Below are 15,187 nucleotides of genomic sequence, written 5' to 3' on the forward strand. Positions count from 1 at the left end.
TTGGTGCAATGGATACGGCCCCGAGCCCAGTGATGCTGGGACAAGATGCAGGCACGGGAAGGGAGATGCTGCGCCAGCATCCATCAGAATTGGTCCATGCTGGGATGCTGAGAGCAGCCTCAGAGTGGGCACAGAGGCACCAACAGGTGCCTTCGGTATTCATTTTACAGTTTCTGCACCCCCAAAAAGCTTCCTTTTCCCTTGGGAGCATGATTCCTCTCTCTACCCCCTTGCTTTTCCTTCCCCCTCCCTTCAAAGCTTTGCCACTGAGAGAGGCGAGAGGATGGGGACAAGAGCATCAAGTCCTTGTTGTGAAGAGCTGAAGTTTTGGGGAAAAATACACCAGAGCCCCCTTAGTTCAAATGCAGATTTTTGGTAAAGAGAAACATCTAAAAGACTTCTGATAACTTGAAGGCAAAGCACACATGCAGGTGCCGAGCAAGAACAAGCTTTATTTCCTCCCTGTTTCCTCCCCACGCACCATCCCCCACTTGCACTGTTGCAGTCCAGCTTTCTGAAACTCATCAGCCATGAAGATGGTTGGACCCCAAATCCCCTCATTAACCCCGTATATCCCTCCCTCCCCCAAAGCATGACTTCCGAAGCACCCAAGGCCGCACCCCACCCATCCCTCACAGCACCAGAAGGCTGGATGCTCGGAGTTCAGGCTCCCCAAGTCACCTTTGGGTGGAAGAAGAGCCCCCAGATGTCACCAGGCTCCAGTGCTATTTCAAAAATATTTCTATGGAATGATTTGGCAAAAAGAGTTAGGCATGGGGTAGATTTTCCGATGAAACCTCAGGCTGTAGCCATGCACAGGGTTTCACCCCGAAAGCCCCTTCTGGAGGGGCCGAGGGCTGTGCCTGGGCAGAGGAGCACACCCAGCCACCCCCGGGCAGGTCCTGGTGCCAGGCTCCCCGGGGACTCGCGCCTGGCTCAGGAAGGGCCAGCACCACACAGGATTTCGGAAATTATCTGGCCTCTCTCTGCCCTGTGACAAGCACATGCTGGAACAAGCCCTAGAAGGGAGCAGGTGAAGCTGGCTCCTCGCTCACACACGCCAGTTTTCGTGTCTCGCTGCTGCTAGACCTGAAAGGGCCACGGCTTTATAGAGGGGCTCGAGTCTCCTTGCTGCGGCATGTTGTCACCAGGACTGGTCCCTGGGGAGCTGTGAGTCGCATGGGACGAGGCACTGGCTCAGAGGGCACCTCCAAGTGCAAGGGGATGCTGAAAGAGTGACCCAGCCAGCAGGATGCCGCCCTGCATCCCTGCACGGCGCTCAGCACCCGAAATCGCAGCGTGAGGGGCTCCAAGCCCACCGGACCAGCTCACCCAGCCACAGCATCCTTCCGTGTCCCAACCAAAGAGGAGTCCCAGCAGGACGAGCCTGCCCCGGGGAGCTGGCAGCAGCCATAAACAACTGCTCAGCTGAATTTCGGCAGGCAGACTGGAAGCTCCCCACGCCGAGCTGGGTGTCTTCGGTTCACGCCGCTGTGTCAGCCGCGAGCAGCTCTGACAGTGACGGGCTTTGTGGCGAGCTCCAGGATAAATGAGTGGAGAAGGTTACCTGGTAATTACAGTCGCTGTTTCACACCCAGCTGCAGCCGCTGCTCAGCTCAGCCTTTGGGGAATAACGAACAGTGCTTCGTTAGGGCGCATATCCACTCTTCCCTGGCAGATCGGTGCCCATTCCCCCATAATTCCCGCTGTAACATCACCTCAGTCAACACCATGAACCACCGGTGCTGCAGGAGCACAAATTTGGGGTGAAGCTGGCTCAGACGGTGACCGCTCCATCCTGGGACACCAAAACCCAGCCTGGAGGGTGCAGGGTGCAGGCAGCAAATAGCCACGGAGCCGGGCAGTGAGCCGAGGGCGTCCCGGGGTGCAGAGACCACAACAACCCCTTGGAGAGCACGGGGGTGCCGCAGTTTGCTTGGCAGCAACGCTTGCTCCATCCACTCCGCTCTCACCTGCGTCCTGCCCTGTTTTTTGTACCCGGGTCCTCATCCAAAACTCGGTCTGTCTCTGGGCTTCCAGTGGCTTTGGAGCAGGCGCTAACCAGGCATCCCCAGCAGACACCGAGCCCCATGCCCGTCTCTCCAGCTTGCTCCCGGCTCGGTGCGATGGGAAGGACCTGTAGTAGGGGCAGGAGCCCCACGGCAGCCCCACAGAGCCTATGGTGCCAAGGGACACACAGCTCTGGGGATCTGCGAGGGGTCGGCGGGGGCTGTTTGGTGCCAGAACACTGCTATGGCCTTCCTTGGCCAAGAAGGGAGCTGGCTGCTACCTGGGGGTCATCACGGCAAGTTTCAAAGCAAATCCTGGCTGAAGCACGGGGACGAGATTCCCGGCATGTTCACAACCACAACAGCAGGAGGGGACAATCTCACCCCAGCACTCTCTGGCGTCCACGTGCTGTTATACGCAGGTAAGTGGCTGTGGTCGGGGGGAGCGGGGGCTCTCCCCGAGGCGGGCGGCGAGGCGCACCACCAGCCTGCTCAGGGCTTCAGCCCGTGCCACTGAGACGCGCAGCACGGCGTCGTGGCTGGTTTTCTCTGGGCTGCTGTAGCTTGTCGCCGCCCTGTTGGTGATGAGGGACAGCCCGAGGACGCGGAGGCCACAGTGCCTGGCGACGATGACTTCTGGGACGGTGCTCATGCCTACGGTAGTGGAGGAGAGGACCGGGATGAGTCGGAAGGGTCGGGACTGGCACCAAAATGAGCTCTCCCCAAGGCTCCTGGCCACGGCCCTGTCTCATTCCCTGCAGCTCTCTGGCTCTGATGGCTGAAGGCTGCAGCACTGCCGAGCTCTGGGTGCCCACAGGCTCCCTGCCTCTCCCTAAGGTGCATCAGGCTGCTCGCAGCCCTGCCAAGAGGAGCACTGATGTGCTGTGTCATTCATTTGGTTCTCAAAAGGATATCACAAAGAGGAAGTGCTGTGGGCAGCTGAGCTCCCTTCCTCACATACAGCAGACCTGCACGTGTTAAAGAACAGCCTTCCATGAGCTGTTTCAATGACCCAGGACCCCCTGAATCACAGCCCGGAGGAACCTGGGGACCCTAACACTTACCTTCCTCGCACACAAGCAGGAAGCTTTCCACATCTGCCCTTCCTAAACCACCCAGACTCCTGTGGAGCACTGCTCTGTACAGAAGGGGCACAGAGCAAAGAGCACCACAATGTTAAAAATAACAGAAAAGCACTCTTTGTGATTGGGTCCCACCCAAGTGGAGCCACTCGAGTGTGGGAGATTTGTTGTTTGGGAAATAGGCAGAAGGTTTTGCTGCACCCCTTGTCCTGGACAGCCCTAAGCACACAGAGCTGTTCTGCAGAGCCATCCTAGGAGATGCACTAAGCAATCAGGAATACATTTCTCTAGGCCTAGGAGACTTGGATGGAGGCCAAAGACTGGGAAGAGTCATCCATGGGCAGAACAAGTTATTTAAGCTCCTGTCCGACCCCACAAGACCAACCCGTGCCTCTTACCCACAGCATCTGCCCCCAGGGCCTGCAGCACACGGCTCTCAGCGACGGTTTCATAGGAGGGACCGGCCAGCATGCAGTACACCCCTGTGTGGACGAAGCTCTGGAAGCCCAGCTCCTGTGCGCTCTCCATCGCCAGGCCGAGCAGATCTGGGTCGTAAGCATCAGACATGCAGGGAAACCTCACGCCAAGCCTGCAGGGCAGGAGAGGGCACAGCGAGGCTGGGATTGCTGCCATTCCTGCCAGATCTGACCCACCGAAGCCCTCCGCATGCCTTTTGGAAGGTCTGGCTTCAGGTCTGGTTTTGGTTCCTGGCACAGCAGGATCACACGTGGCGAGAGGAGCAGGTGTAGGAGCTCCAGGGCCACATTTAACTTTCATCCTCTGCTTCAAGGCTGGGTCTCCTACTTGCTCTGGGTCTTAAGACAGCAGCTCATTCCTGCTGAGTTATCCCAGTCCTGCTCCTGCCTGAATCCTACTATTGAGTCACGCACAGCAGCAGTGATAGCAAGGGCTGGTGTACTGCTGCTAGCTGGAAACCAGCTCCCAGCCGCGTTCCCCAGCTCAGTTCAGTTGGGTGGATCCGGTCCCTCACCCAGGCTACTGAAGCTCTGGCAGGCTTTCACGATCCTCCAGTTGAACGCTTAGGGCAGTAGGTGGCTTATTTTGTGCTCATAAGCCCTAAAACATTATAAACAAACAACTTTCCTATTTGCTCTAAGGGAATAAGTATTCATCAGCATGAAAATTGCCTCCTTCCTGAAGGACACCCAGCAATGCCAAGGCTGGTCTCTAATTTACTAAATCAAACCCCGAGATTCTTGCCTGTATTCCCTTTCCACATGACTTCGTTGCCTCCAGTTTTTCTGTTGTGTTCAGATAAACCCTTCCTGGTGGCTGAGTTGGACTGCCTTTTAGAAAGGGTTTGCTCTTGTGAATCAGCTTGCAAAGTATTTCAGGACCCTTTGCCCATTCTGACACCTTGGCCAGCACCACAGAAGCCCCCAGGCGCTGCAGCCTGCACCAGGAAGGTGCCTCTGGGGGCACTTAGACAGCTATGCTGCCTTTGAATGCCGTCCAGACGAAGGTATTGTTTGGTCGGTGCTTTTCCTCCTGCTCCTGAGCAATTAGCCAAGTCCAGAGAGCTGCAAGCACTCCTCCACGCGGCTTCTTTGCTTTTGATCATTTTTCCTCCAACCCCCAACAATACCTATGGAGACATTAGGATGTTCTGCTTTAGATGGGCACTGTCCTAGGCTAGAAGAGGCCATCGAGCCCAACCTCCTGCCCAAAGCAGCTGTGTACAGCGACAGCAGCAGCCCAGCGGTGAGGACGTGTTACCTGCCCCTGTGCTCAGCCTGCAAGGAGGATCCTGCACACCCAGCACCGGATCCCCCCGCCCCAGCTCACGGCTCCCAGATCCAGAGGCCTCCAGGGAGGCTGCCAGGACAACCACCTCCCACCAGGCTGCTGCCTGCAGGGGAGCCGTGATGCTAACGAAGGCTCCCCAGTTTAATGAGCTGCTTACACGGGTGGCTTTGGTTCCCCTGGGGGGAGCTGGGTCCAACCTCCACCTCTCAGCATTCATCAGCAGGCAAAACCAGCAGCCTGAGGCTGGGGTAGGAAAGGATTCACTGGCAGCATGGGGCTGAGGGCTTAGCCAGGGACTAGGAAAGACGCAATTAGCCATAGGACCACTTAACTCCAATGTGGGCCAGTAGGAAATGAAATGGAACAGGAGCTGAGCTGCAAGTCCATAAACATCCCACCCTCTCTTTCTGCTCGCCTTGCCCTGTTGCGGGAGGAGGAGGACTTCTTACCTCTCATCGTTTGGCCCACGCAGCGGGTTCTGCCCTCCCAAGCCAAACATGCTGATGTGGTCTCTGATGAACATGATGTCCCCCACCTGGAAGTGGTGGTTCAGTCCCCCGGCAGCATTTGTGGTAATCAAGACCTCCACCCCCAGGAGAGAGAAGACCCTGATGGGAAAGGTGATCTGCAGGGACCAAAGGCATACATAGGGTGAAGACCACAAGGCTCAGCTCAGGAGTTTGGTATTCCAGGAACATGGTGCGAGGTTGGGCTTCGCATGGGTGGGATTGCTAGATCAACTCAGAAGATGCAAGGATGCAAAGAAGAAAGAAATCAGAGCGGACCGCTAGTGAAATCAAAGTTCAAACAGGCATTAGGTAGCTGGTCAATTGTCCCTGTTCAACTACAAACAGCAGCAGGAAAAGACATGACGACTGTGACCATCAGCATTAAGAGTGTAGGAAGGATGGGGAGAAAAGAGGCAGCACAGAGGGTTTGAAACAGGCTGCAGTGCCCTTCCTGGGGAGAAGGAGGGTTTGCAGGCAGCTCACGCTGTGCAGAAAGAGGCCTCCATGAGCCCACAGGGAGATAAACCAACCCTTTTCTCCAATTTTAAATTCCCCCTCATTTAAATAAAAATACTTCTAAAGTTTTTAAACATATTAAAAGCTAATTCTGAAATGAATACCATTAAAATTCAAGCCCACATTTATTACAGATGCACTCAGGTCAAATAAATGCAGCACAAAAAGAATATGCAGATAATTTTTTGCTCGCTGGCAAGGTCTTGCAGAGATCAAACTGCTGTGCTGATTGGAGAAACTACTTATGCACATGGACCTGGAGCTTAATTGATACCCCAGCTTCTTTACAGCAACGATGCATTTTGCAGAAGTACAGAGAGTGTCTTCTTCATTTTGGTTTATTCACACTAGTCTGCATCAGTAACCTGCTTATTGGGAGTTAAAGAACTACTGGGAACTGAAAAAAATAAAAAAGTTTGATTTTGAGGAGTAAGGAAAGAACTGGAGTGATAGCTGTTGTTTCTAAAATGCTAAGGAAACTGTGAGCAGAAATGATTTCCTAACTATGGACATTAGCAAATGAGTTAATTTTAATAGACAAACATGTTTTGATAACCTAGTTTTGGATCAAGTACGTTAAAATAGTTATGTTCTATAAAAGATGCGTTGCCAAGAATTACAGTTTGTATCCATATGCCAGCTGACCTTGGCCACAAGTAAAACCTCAAACCCAACCAAATAAGAGAGAACCCACTAAACTATCAGCCAGTAAGGGATATTTGGGTTTCCTAACAGAAATCTACATAGGGGCAATAGTAGGGAACATGAATACTAGGAAACTCCCATAGCTCCGTGTGTGAACTGGGAGACTACACCAAATTATACCAGCTGATGAGTTCTTTCTATGGGGAAAAAAAAAAGCCTGAAACTATACAAACGTGAAAAGATGAAAATAGATTATTCCTGTTAATCAGTTTCCTGGCTGCTGCTTCAAACCATGATTGAACTGACCGAGTGGAGCCACGTGAATTAACCTGCCTCGCACCCAACATGGCTTTGTGGCTGCCCAGCACCAGCTCCGCCCGGAGGAAGCTCTCACTTTCAATTCCCCATTTTATTTTATTTTTGTGGGAGAAACCCATTCGTACACTCAGTGCCAGAACTACCCTCCCGCAGCTAAGCATCAGAGCAAGCGGTTGCTTTCACCTCTTTGCAAAAACCTCTTTTGCTGCAGGAATGATTTGCTTGAGGACTCACCGCGCTGCCGGAGTACCCTTCGTAGGCGTGGAAGCGCCCCTGCATGCACACGCACGGCTGCCCGCTCAGCTCCCCGAACACCAGCCTGCCCGCGTGCCCTGCGACTGGAAGGGAACAGTGTCACTGCGGGTACCGGGCTCGGGGTCTTGGGTTCTGGAGGGATTTGTCGACTGATTATGGGTTACAGCATGAACAAGCGCTGCAGAGCAGGGGGCTGGAAGGTAAATACCAATGGCAAAGTACAAAACCATGCAGGTTTTTGTTTGGTTTGGGGTTTTGTGAAATCTTCCCGGCTCTTGTCCTGCTCATTCAGCCTGACGAGACCACTGCTCCTGAGCACGCCACCAGAAGGAGCTCTGGCAGTGTGAGGAGCTGATGTTGGTGCATCTGAGATGTTGATTTCTGCTCACTGGCAGGTGGACCAAGAACACAGCATTTCTCATTGTGCCCTACAGAGTCGTGAGATGTCCAGAACAAGCAGCCAGGTGTGAATTTGCACTGACAGCCTGCAGCTGACATTACCATTTCTTGAGTTTCCTTCTATCTAAGAAGGCTTTTCTTTTGGTTATAGAATCATAGAAATGTTTAGGTTGGAAAAGGCCATCAAAGTCACCAAGTCCACCCATCAACCTGGCCTACCAAGTCCCACCACTAAACCGAGTCCCTTAGCGTCACGTCCACATGTCCCTGAAACACATAGGAGACACTACCACTTCCCTGGGCAGCCCGTTCCAATGCTTGACCACCCTCTCCATGAAGAAATTCTTCCTAATATTCAACTAAACCTCCCCTGGTACAACTAGAGGCCATTAATCAACAGGAACTCTTCCTTGGTGGTAGCACAGTTTAGTTACAGCTATCACATGAAGGTGTGGTGCCTGGTATGGGACAAGGGCTCATGGATGTTACTGAAACTGGAGTCATGATGCAGCTCTGTGAGCGCACATTTCCCCACCACGGGACCCTTTGTGCCCGAAGCCAAGAGCTGAGGGAAGGGGTGGGTGTTGGTTTGAGTTGTCTACATCTCTCTTGCTGCTGCTGGATGGGTCGCTGATGCCCGGGGTCGTGCCAACCTGTGCTCCGTGGGAAGTGGGGGATGTCCTCGTACGGAAAGACTGCCTTCTTGTCTAGCACCTCAGCCAGATCGCCCAGCCCGGACCCGCAGATGATCGCCATCTTCGGGCACTGAGCAGTGCGGGCTCGTAACCAATCTGCTGTTTCCTTGCACACCTCATAGCTGTTCCTGCAGAAGGAGAAGAGGTCAGTGAACCTGTCAGGCCATTTGAAGAACAAATTTCAAAAGATAACAGTCCTGAAAAGGTGCAAAGGAAAAAAAAAATCATTAAGACTTAAATGATAGGAGCTTCACTGCTGTTATGGAAGATGTTTCTCTATAGCAAACACTTAATCTCATATTTTACCCCAGGCCACTGGCAAATCAGCTGAATCCTCTCTGTCAGTTCTATTCTGAAGCGGAAGCTGGCTAACGATACCTATATAACACAAATGTCACAAGGCATTACAGTTCATGTTTCTGATGCATTCTGGTCTCTCCTGAGTTAGTGAAGGAATGGAAAAGCACAATTAGTCTGAAAAATTACACCCTATGTGTGTGCATGGGGATGTTCAGCCTGCGATGGGGAGGTACAAGAGGAGACAGGTCCAGGGGCAAGCACCATCTGCAGAGACGGGGAACCCAAGCTCCGGAAGTGTTGGGTGCCATCAGCTCCCAGGGCTTCCTTCCAGAACTGGCCATGCTTCTCAGACATCCACCTGCTCCATACCTGGTGGTTTCACTCGAGGATGCTGAACATGGATCTCTTGTTCATCCTCTCCATGGGGTTACACCTAGGCAGGAGGCCCAATGACACAAGCCTACTTGAAAACAGAAATTAAGCTCAGGAATTGGGGTTCCTGGGTTTACGTTGTCTGTTTTCAAGGGGGATGCTCAGATGCTTTGCCAAAAATGGGTCTTATCCAGTGCTGGGGCACATCGCTGGAAGGTGGGATGGGAGAAGCTGGCATTACATTGCCTGTTTTGTACCTGTCTCTGTAAGAGAGACAGCTTTGATAGTCAGGCCTGGCTTGTATTCTTCAGTCCAGTATTCTTCAGATGCATTAGTCAGTTTTGAAATGCAATCAATAGAAGATTAATCACATAATCCTGCTTAAAATAGGACAACAAAGATACTTTCCGAAAGTCAATGGCAAGGTTGATTGGACAGTCTCTTCAAAAGCACAGGCACTGATACCATTTCTTGGTAGCAAATTGGTCATTGCCACCGATGAGTACAATTAGGGGCTGCAACCAACACAGGTGGGGCATGAAAGGCTGCTCTGCCTATTGTGGGCTGCCAGGGCCAGGTACCACGACGGTGAAGGTGATTTAAAATTGATTGAAGACACTGATAAGCAGTAGCTTCATGATTTTCTTTTTTTAAAACAGGTTTCTTTTTTCTAGTGACCTTGTTTGTGCTGCAATTCTGCTGCCTGCAGCCTTGGAGGATGTGCAGAAAAGCTTTCAAAGTGGTGCTTTGCACCCCAGGAGGTCTCAGGCCACTGATGAACAGGACCTAAGTGTCATTGTAGACCTGGTTCATCTAACTGGAGCACCATATTCAAGCACAGGATCTCAATTCTATCACTTTCTTCCTTCAGGCTGACGAGGCAGGTAGTTACTGCATGGGCTTCTTCTGCAAGCTTTTTAATCTCCTAGCTGTCCAGCTGCTGCTGTGTGTCCTGCCTGGTGTCTGGTACAAAAATGCTCCTAGTTAGGATCTGTGATGTCAAAAACACCTGAGTATCTCACAAATTTGTGATCCAGCAGGAAGAAAAAACTTCCATAGTCCTGAGTTAAAATGAAGTCATTTAGCTGAAATATTTTTCAAAGGAGAAGTCTGGAAATGAGTGTATTTACCATAACATGTTGTTGAATTTTCCAAGTGCACCCTAAGCTCTTAAAATACGCAAAAAGTATCAAATTGACATTACTGAAGCCTACACCCATCTGACTGTATTATCCCTAGCCCAGCTACAGCTGTCCCAGACAACAACTTTAAAAGTGCTTTACATATATTATGGAAGGACTCCCCGCACATTTCTGTTGAATTACTGTGACCCTTATCTAGAAAAAATGTTGAATAACTAAAATCCTTAGAGGGAACCAAGAGAATTTCAATGCAGCTCCCAGGCTGATGAGGCACCTGTGGCAGACGAGAGAAATAATGAGGTCACCGGCATCTGCTCTCTCACTGACAACTAGTCCCCAATCTCTTTCTCTTTTTGCATTTTTAAAGAAAGGTTCACATGCCCTTGAAAAATAACATTTAAATAATGGACATTACTCCTAAAAGCCCGGAAAGCTCAGGACGGGATGACGCTGATTCAACAACAGCTGAAGACAATGGGATTGACTGAGCTGTACAGACTTTTGGGAGGGGGACTTTTTTTTTTCCTTCTAGTGCTGTCCTTTGCACTGAGCTCTGTGACGGCAAAATCCATTTGCTGTGTCTGCCTGCGAGGCTTTCTGCTGGGCTCCCAGGAATTTCCCGGGTGCCCAGCAGCAGGAGACCACGACCCATGGGTCAGTGAATGAAGCATTCAGCCTGCAAGTGCACGAGCCCGAGGTCCGTGCGGGGTTTTTGGCAGCCTGAATGGGTACATGAAGTACAAAGCCCCCTGTAGCTGCTCCACCTCCCACCATGCACACCTAATGATAGTGCTCAGTGGCATCGCTTTGGATTAAATCACAGGATCAGTTGAAAGCACAATCCCCTGCATTGTGAGCGCTGTCATCCGCTGGAGAGCTGCGTCTGCTGCAGAGCACAGGACTGCCACTGATGACAGATCCTTTATGGCACAAAAACCCCCACTCGTTCTGCTCCTGGGTTGGCTGAAAACAAATCCATGTAAAATGCAGCTGTGCCGCAACAAGAGATGGAGGATTATGTTTCAGAGAGGGGCACACGTCTGGGCGGCCAACGCCTCTGTCTCCACTTCATGTTTGCACCTCCTGGCCATGACCTCTGCCAAGGTCACTTGCTGGCTGCCGAATTTCATAACGCCAGCACCTGACGCGGGCAGACGGCCAATTTCTCTCCGGTAACGAGATGTTTGCTCCCGAGCAGCCTCTGCCTGATGGCAGGAAGGAGGAGAGGGAAGCAGGGCAAGGCAGTGCGGTGCAGCTCCCCCATCCCCTTCCAGCCTCGCTGTCCCCGTTGCACAACGCCTTACCTGTCCTCCTCTGCATAGGCCATCCTCCGCCCTGGCTACCCAAAAAGAAGGGGATAGCTGCTGGAAATGGAGCCGTAGCTGTTGGAAAAAGGCAGAAAGGACGAGGAGCGGATGCCTACAGGATGCCCCCAGCTGGGTCCCGTGAGGCTCAGGTCCCCAAGGAGCTGGGGACATCGGCTGCTCTGCTCTTGTCCAAACGACACTGAGCTCGGCGGAAAGCTCAAGTGTGAACTTTTATAATGTGGGTGAAGCCTGGAGAAAGTTCACACGCAACTTTTCAGCAGCCTCTCGGAGCGGAGCAGCTGACAGCAAATCTGCATAGGTGTCACCTGCTGCTGTGACATTCAGACCCCTGGGAGCACGCAGAGCAGGACAGCCCATGCCACACAGCCCTGCGACAAACAATGAGACATCCCCGTGTCCCTTACCTGCCCATTTGCTCCTGGCCCCCAGCTCCCCACAGCTTTTCGCTCATTTAATGGCTGCGCCCATCTCAAAAAGAAATACTGCCTCCGGCTATTCTAAGCCTGTTCAGCTGATTATATTGGGGAAGAGAGGAAAAAAAATAAATCAGGGCCCCACCCTACACCTTTCTGATTTCCAAAGATGCTTCCAAGGCAGTCAAGTGCCAAAAATTTTTTGCAGATTGGTGATGAGGAGAGAAGAGATGCTATGTGCCCTGGGTGAGGGGCTACAGCTGCAGCGTGCATTCACAGCTTACTGGATCCAGAAAGGCCTCATGCAACTAGAATTTATATTTATAAGTATTCCAGGCAGGGAGAAAGCCTCAATCAGAGCTTGTCAACTCTGAGACAAATCAGCCAGACATAAAGAACTTAGAAAATTGGGCTACCCCAGTTTCAGGTCTTGTAATGTTTCATAGGCTTTCCATTCAGGTTTGCTTGTCGGTCTTGAAGACCACACATCAAACATCGCCTCGGTTGCCCCGGGAAACTCTCAGAGAACTTCAAAGTCAAGCAGGGAAATAAATGCAGAAAGAAAAGCCTGGGTGTTTTGAGAGATACTTCATGTTGGAAGGAGCCTGCTCCAAGGCAGAAACCCACATCATCCCCCAGCAAGGGCTCAGGTCCTTGAAAACAAGCAGGATTTAGGCATTAAGAGTAGCCGAAAGTTCTGTTGATAAGAGTTTTTTTTCGAAAGGCACAACCGGCACCGCAGAACAGAAGATGCATCTGAAGAAGAGCCACAAGCGCCCTTTCCCCTCAAGTCCTTGACCTTCTCCCTTTCTTCCTGGTATCACACTTCATCTCCTGAATCGCTTTCTTTTAGAAAGCTTCCGAAGTCTCTCCCACAAAGACCAGCAGACGTGGGTGCTGCTGCTTCGGGAATCTGTTGTGCATTGCTGCATGGGGCAGCAGAGAAAAAACAACTCCACCGTCTCCCTTCCCATCCCCTCCTTCCTTCTTCAGCCGTACCCCCTTTGGCCATGATGCCTCATTCCTGTCTTTGTGAACCTCGGTCACCTCTCTGCCCGTTCCACCTCGATTCTTTCCCTGCCTCACCTTTCCTTCCTCCAGCATGGTTCTTCCATACAAACACAGCAGGCAGAGGACCCTGCATTTTGCTGCCACTTGCCCAAAGCCGCAGTCTCAGGGCCACCTCCCGGCTCCCTCTGGCCCTTTTGCCCCCCGGAGCCCCCTGCCCCTCTCGCCAGCACTCAGCACTCCTCTGAAAGCCATCGTCTGCTCCCGTTCATTTAACAGAGGGAGCAAAGCTGGGCCTCCAGCGTTGGTTTTCCACAGAGTTCTTTGGTGTCAGCAGACTTCTGATGCCCCCAAGATATGTTCCCTTATTTAGCCTTAATCTGATTATGTTCATTAATCTGATTTTTTTTTTTTCTGCAAAGTAGACAAGATATCACACAGCCTGAGAGCTCTTCCCAATTTGTTCTTGTCTAAGACAATCTCCTCCCTAGCTGGGATTTACATGGAAAACAGGATTACCAGAAAGGGACCATTTTATCTATCTTCCTGCAGCACCTGTTATTTAACAAAAGTTGCTTGAGGTTTAACCTGTGATGGTGCATTAGCTGGACAAGTACAAGATAAAGGCTCACCCTACTAGGAAAAACTAATTTCAGCATTGAGGGCATTTGTGCCAATAACAGTTTAGAGAGGAAAAGAAAAAACTAATTAAGCCTCAGCTCCTGTACAGGTACTCTGGAGCAGATCTATCTAAAATAAGTTATTGAATAGATTGCATAATCCTTAAGAAAGAGTATTGACAGCCTTCCCGTACATGTGTCTGCAGCAAAGCGCATCTGTAATCCCGATCTTATTGACCTGGTGTCATTCCAGTCCCATTTCTAGGCAGAACTTCAGCTGCTCTAGGACGCAGACACCATCACCTGAAATAACTTTCTAACAATGCTCTACATTCCCACAGCAACTTCTATCTAAAGAAGTGTTGTGAAATATTTTTGCAAGTGTTTCGTTAAAACAGTTAATTAATGCTTTCGGGTAAGTCTCCCACGTCGCCAAGCGGTCGTGTTATCACAGCACCAAATTCCCTTGCAGCCTCCTCACGGGCACCGCACGTCGCGGCTCCAGGGGAGCTGAGCGGGGTCTCTGCACCTGGGGACAGCTTCAACCAGCCGGGCCCAGGGGGAAGAATCCCCCCAGCAGAGGCTTACAGGCATTGCCATACCCTCATGGTGCTTGCTGCCATCTCTGCCTGGGGGCATTTTCCCCTAATCCTTAGGCAGAAAAGCTAGGATTCTGCTTTGGTATTCTAGAGGAAGGTAAAATGGATAAACCTGGGAAAGATTTATTTTGCTTTCCTGATGATTCAGCAAAGTGCAGGTTCCAGGTTTGGTTCAAAAGTTCCTAAGTGTACTCTAAGAACTAATTGGGATTTTCGCAGTAATTTGGAACCTCCTTGCCTGGGAAGCTCATCACTTGTTTGTGTGCTGGCTATCCAAGACAGCCGCAGGAGCGTCGCCAGCTGTAAGGAAGGTAAATACAAACAAACAAGTCATCAGCAAAGCTATTCCCCTGGAGACTGCTTTAAATTCCAGGAAGCTCTGCCCGAAGACCACTGCCCATCACTTTCCTTCAGGAGGGAGACCTGCAGCCCCAATGAGCGCAGGAAGGGGTGGGCAGGGGAGCAGAAAACCAGAAGCTGCTGCGAGAGCTCGTCATGGTTAGCTGAGCAAAACAAGACCTGAGCAATGCTCTGATGGCAGTCTGAAAATGTTGCCATGGAGGCAGGAGAGAGACAGAAACTTCAGACAGGCACCAGGACACTGGGGAGATGCGTGTGCGGTTAGGCTAGACATTAGCAAAAAGCTTCCAGCTTCCCCAATTGCACAGCTCTGAACAGCCCCCCTGCAAGGGCACAGGGGAAAGGCTTCAGGGTGGAGATGGGTTTATGTAAGGGCTGGAGGAGGTGCACAGGCAGGGACGCAGACGCATCATTGATAAATTTTATACTAGCACTAAAAACTCACCTTTTCTGCTTTTAGGAATTAAGACTTTGGATTTGTTCGGATTTAGCCAAGTGATACCACTGCAATTAGGAAAAGAACTCAGCTGTCCTAAGGCCATGCAGCATTTCATCTCCAACTCCAGAAGAGGCGTCAGAGGTCGAAGGAAAAGGCTGGGGTTGTGGCTGTGGGAGCTCATGGGAGGGAAAGAAGTGCTCCTGTCAAGGAACTCGGCAGGGACAGGGTAAAAAGGATGACTCGGGGGTTTAGGGCCAGGAGCTGTGTTTTCTGGAGGGATAGGAACAGCACAGCCAGGGATCAGCAGTATGTCAGTCTTGGGATGAACGGGTGGGCTTTGTGCTGCAACAGTGCCTTGTGGCAGGCAGGAAAAACAGGTAGCTTGGGGAAAACACCTGGGAGTGTTTCAAC

The 15,187-nt window shown here is 51.3% G+C and overlaps 1 protein-coding gene across 1 annotated transcript; it reads right to left on the bottom strand.

Annotated features, from left to right (window-relative positions):
• Window positions 1-1,681: 1,681 nt before the first annotated feature.
• Window positions 1,682-11,336, bottom strand: LOC121076912 (purine nucleoside phosphorylase). The gene is made up of 6 exons (XM_040571554.1): window positions 11,314-11,336; window positions 8,154-8,323; window positions 7,081-7,184; window positions 5,308-5,483; window positions 3,490-3,680; window positions 1,682-2,663 (listed from the first exon to the last, which is right to left on the bottom strand). Exons 1-6 carry the CDS (start codon window positions 11,334-11,336, stop codon window positions 2,422-2,424), a joined length of 906 nt encoding a protein of 301 aa, XP_040427488.1. The 3' UTR covers window positions 1,682-2,421.
• Between the last annotated feature and the right edge of the window lie 3,851 nt (window positions 11,337-15,187).

The sequence above is a fragment of the Cygnus olor genome, chromosome 12 (assembly GCF_009769625.2).
Source record: "Cygnus olor isolate bCygOlo1 chromosome 12, bCygOlo1.pri.v2, whole genome shotgun sequence".
In the NCBI taxonomy this organism is placed as follows: domain Eukaryota; kingdom Metazoa; phylum Chordata; class Aves; order Anseriformes; family Anatidae; genus Cygnus; species Cygnus olor.

Coding starts and splice junctions, on each gene's coding strand:
- LOC121076912 (XM_040571554.1), bottom strand. CDS start 11,336: ATGGCCTATGCAGAGGAGGACAG. Junction 7,185..8,153: donor CCACTTCCCACGGAGCACAG/GTTGGCACGACC, acceptor GTTCCCTTCCAG/TCGCAGGGCACGCGGGCAGG. Junction 3,681..5,307: donor CGTGGGCCAAACGATGAGAG/GTAAGAAGTCCT, acceptor CCTGCCCTGCAG/GCTTGGCGTGAGGTTTCCCT.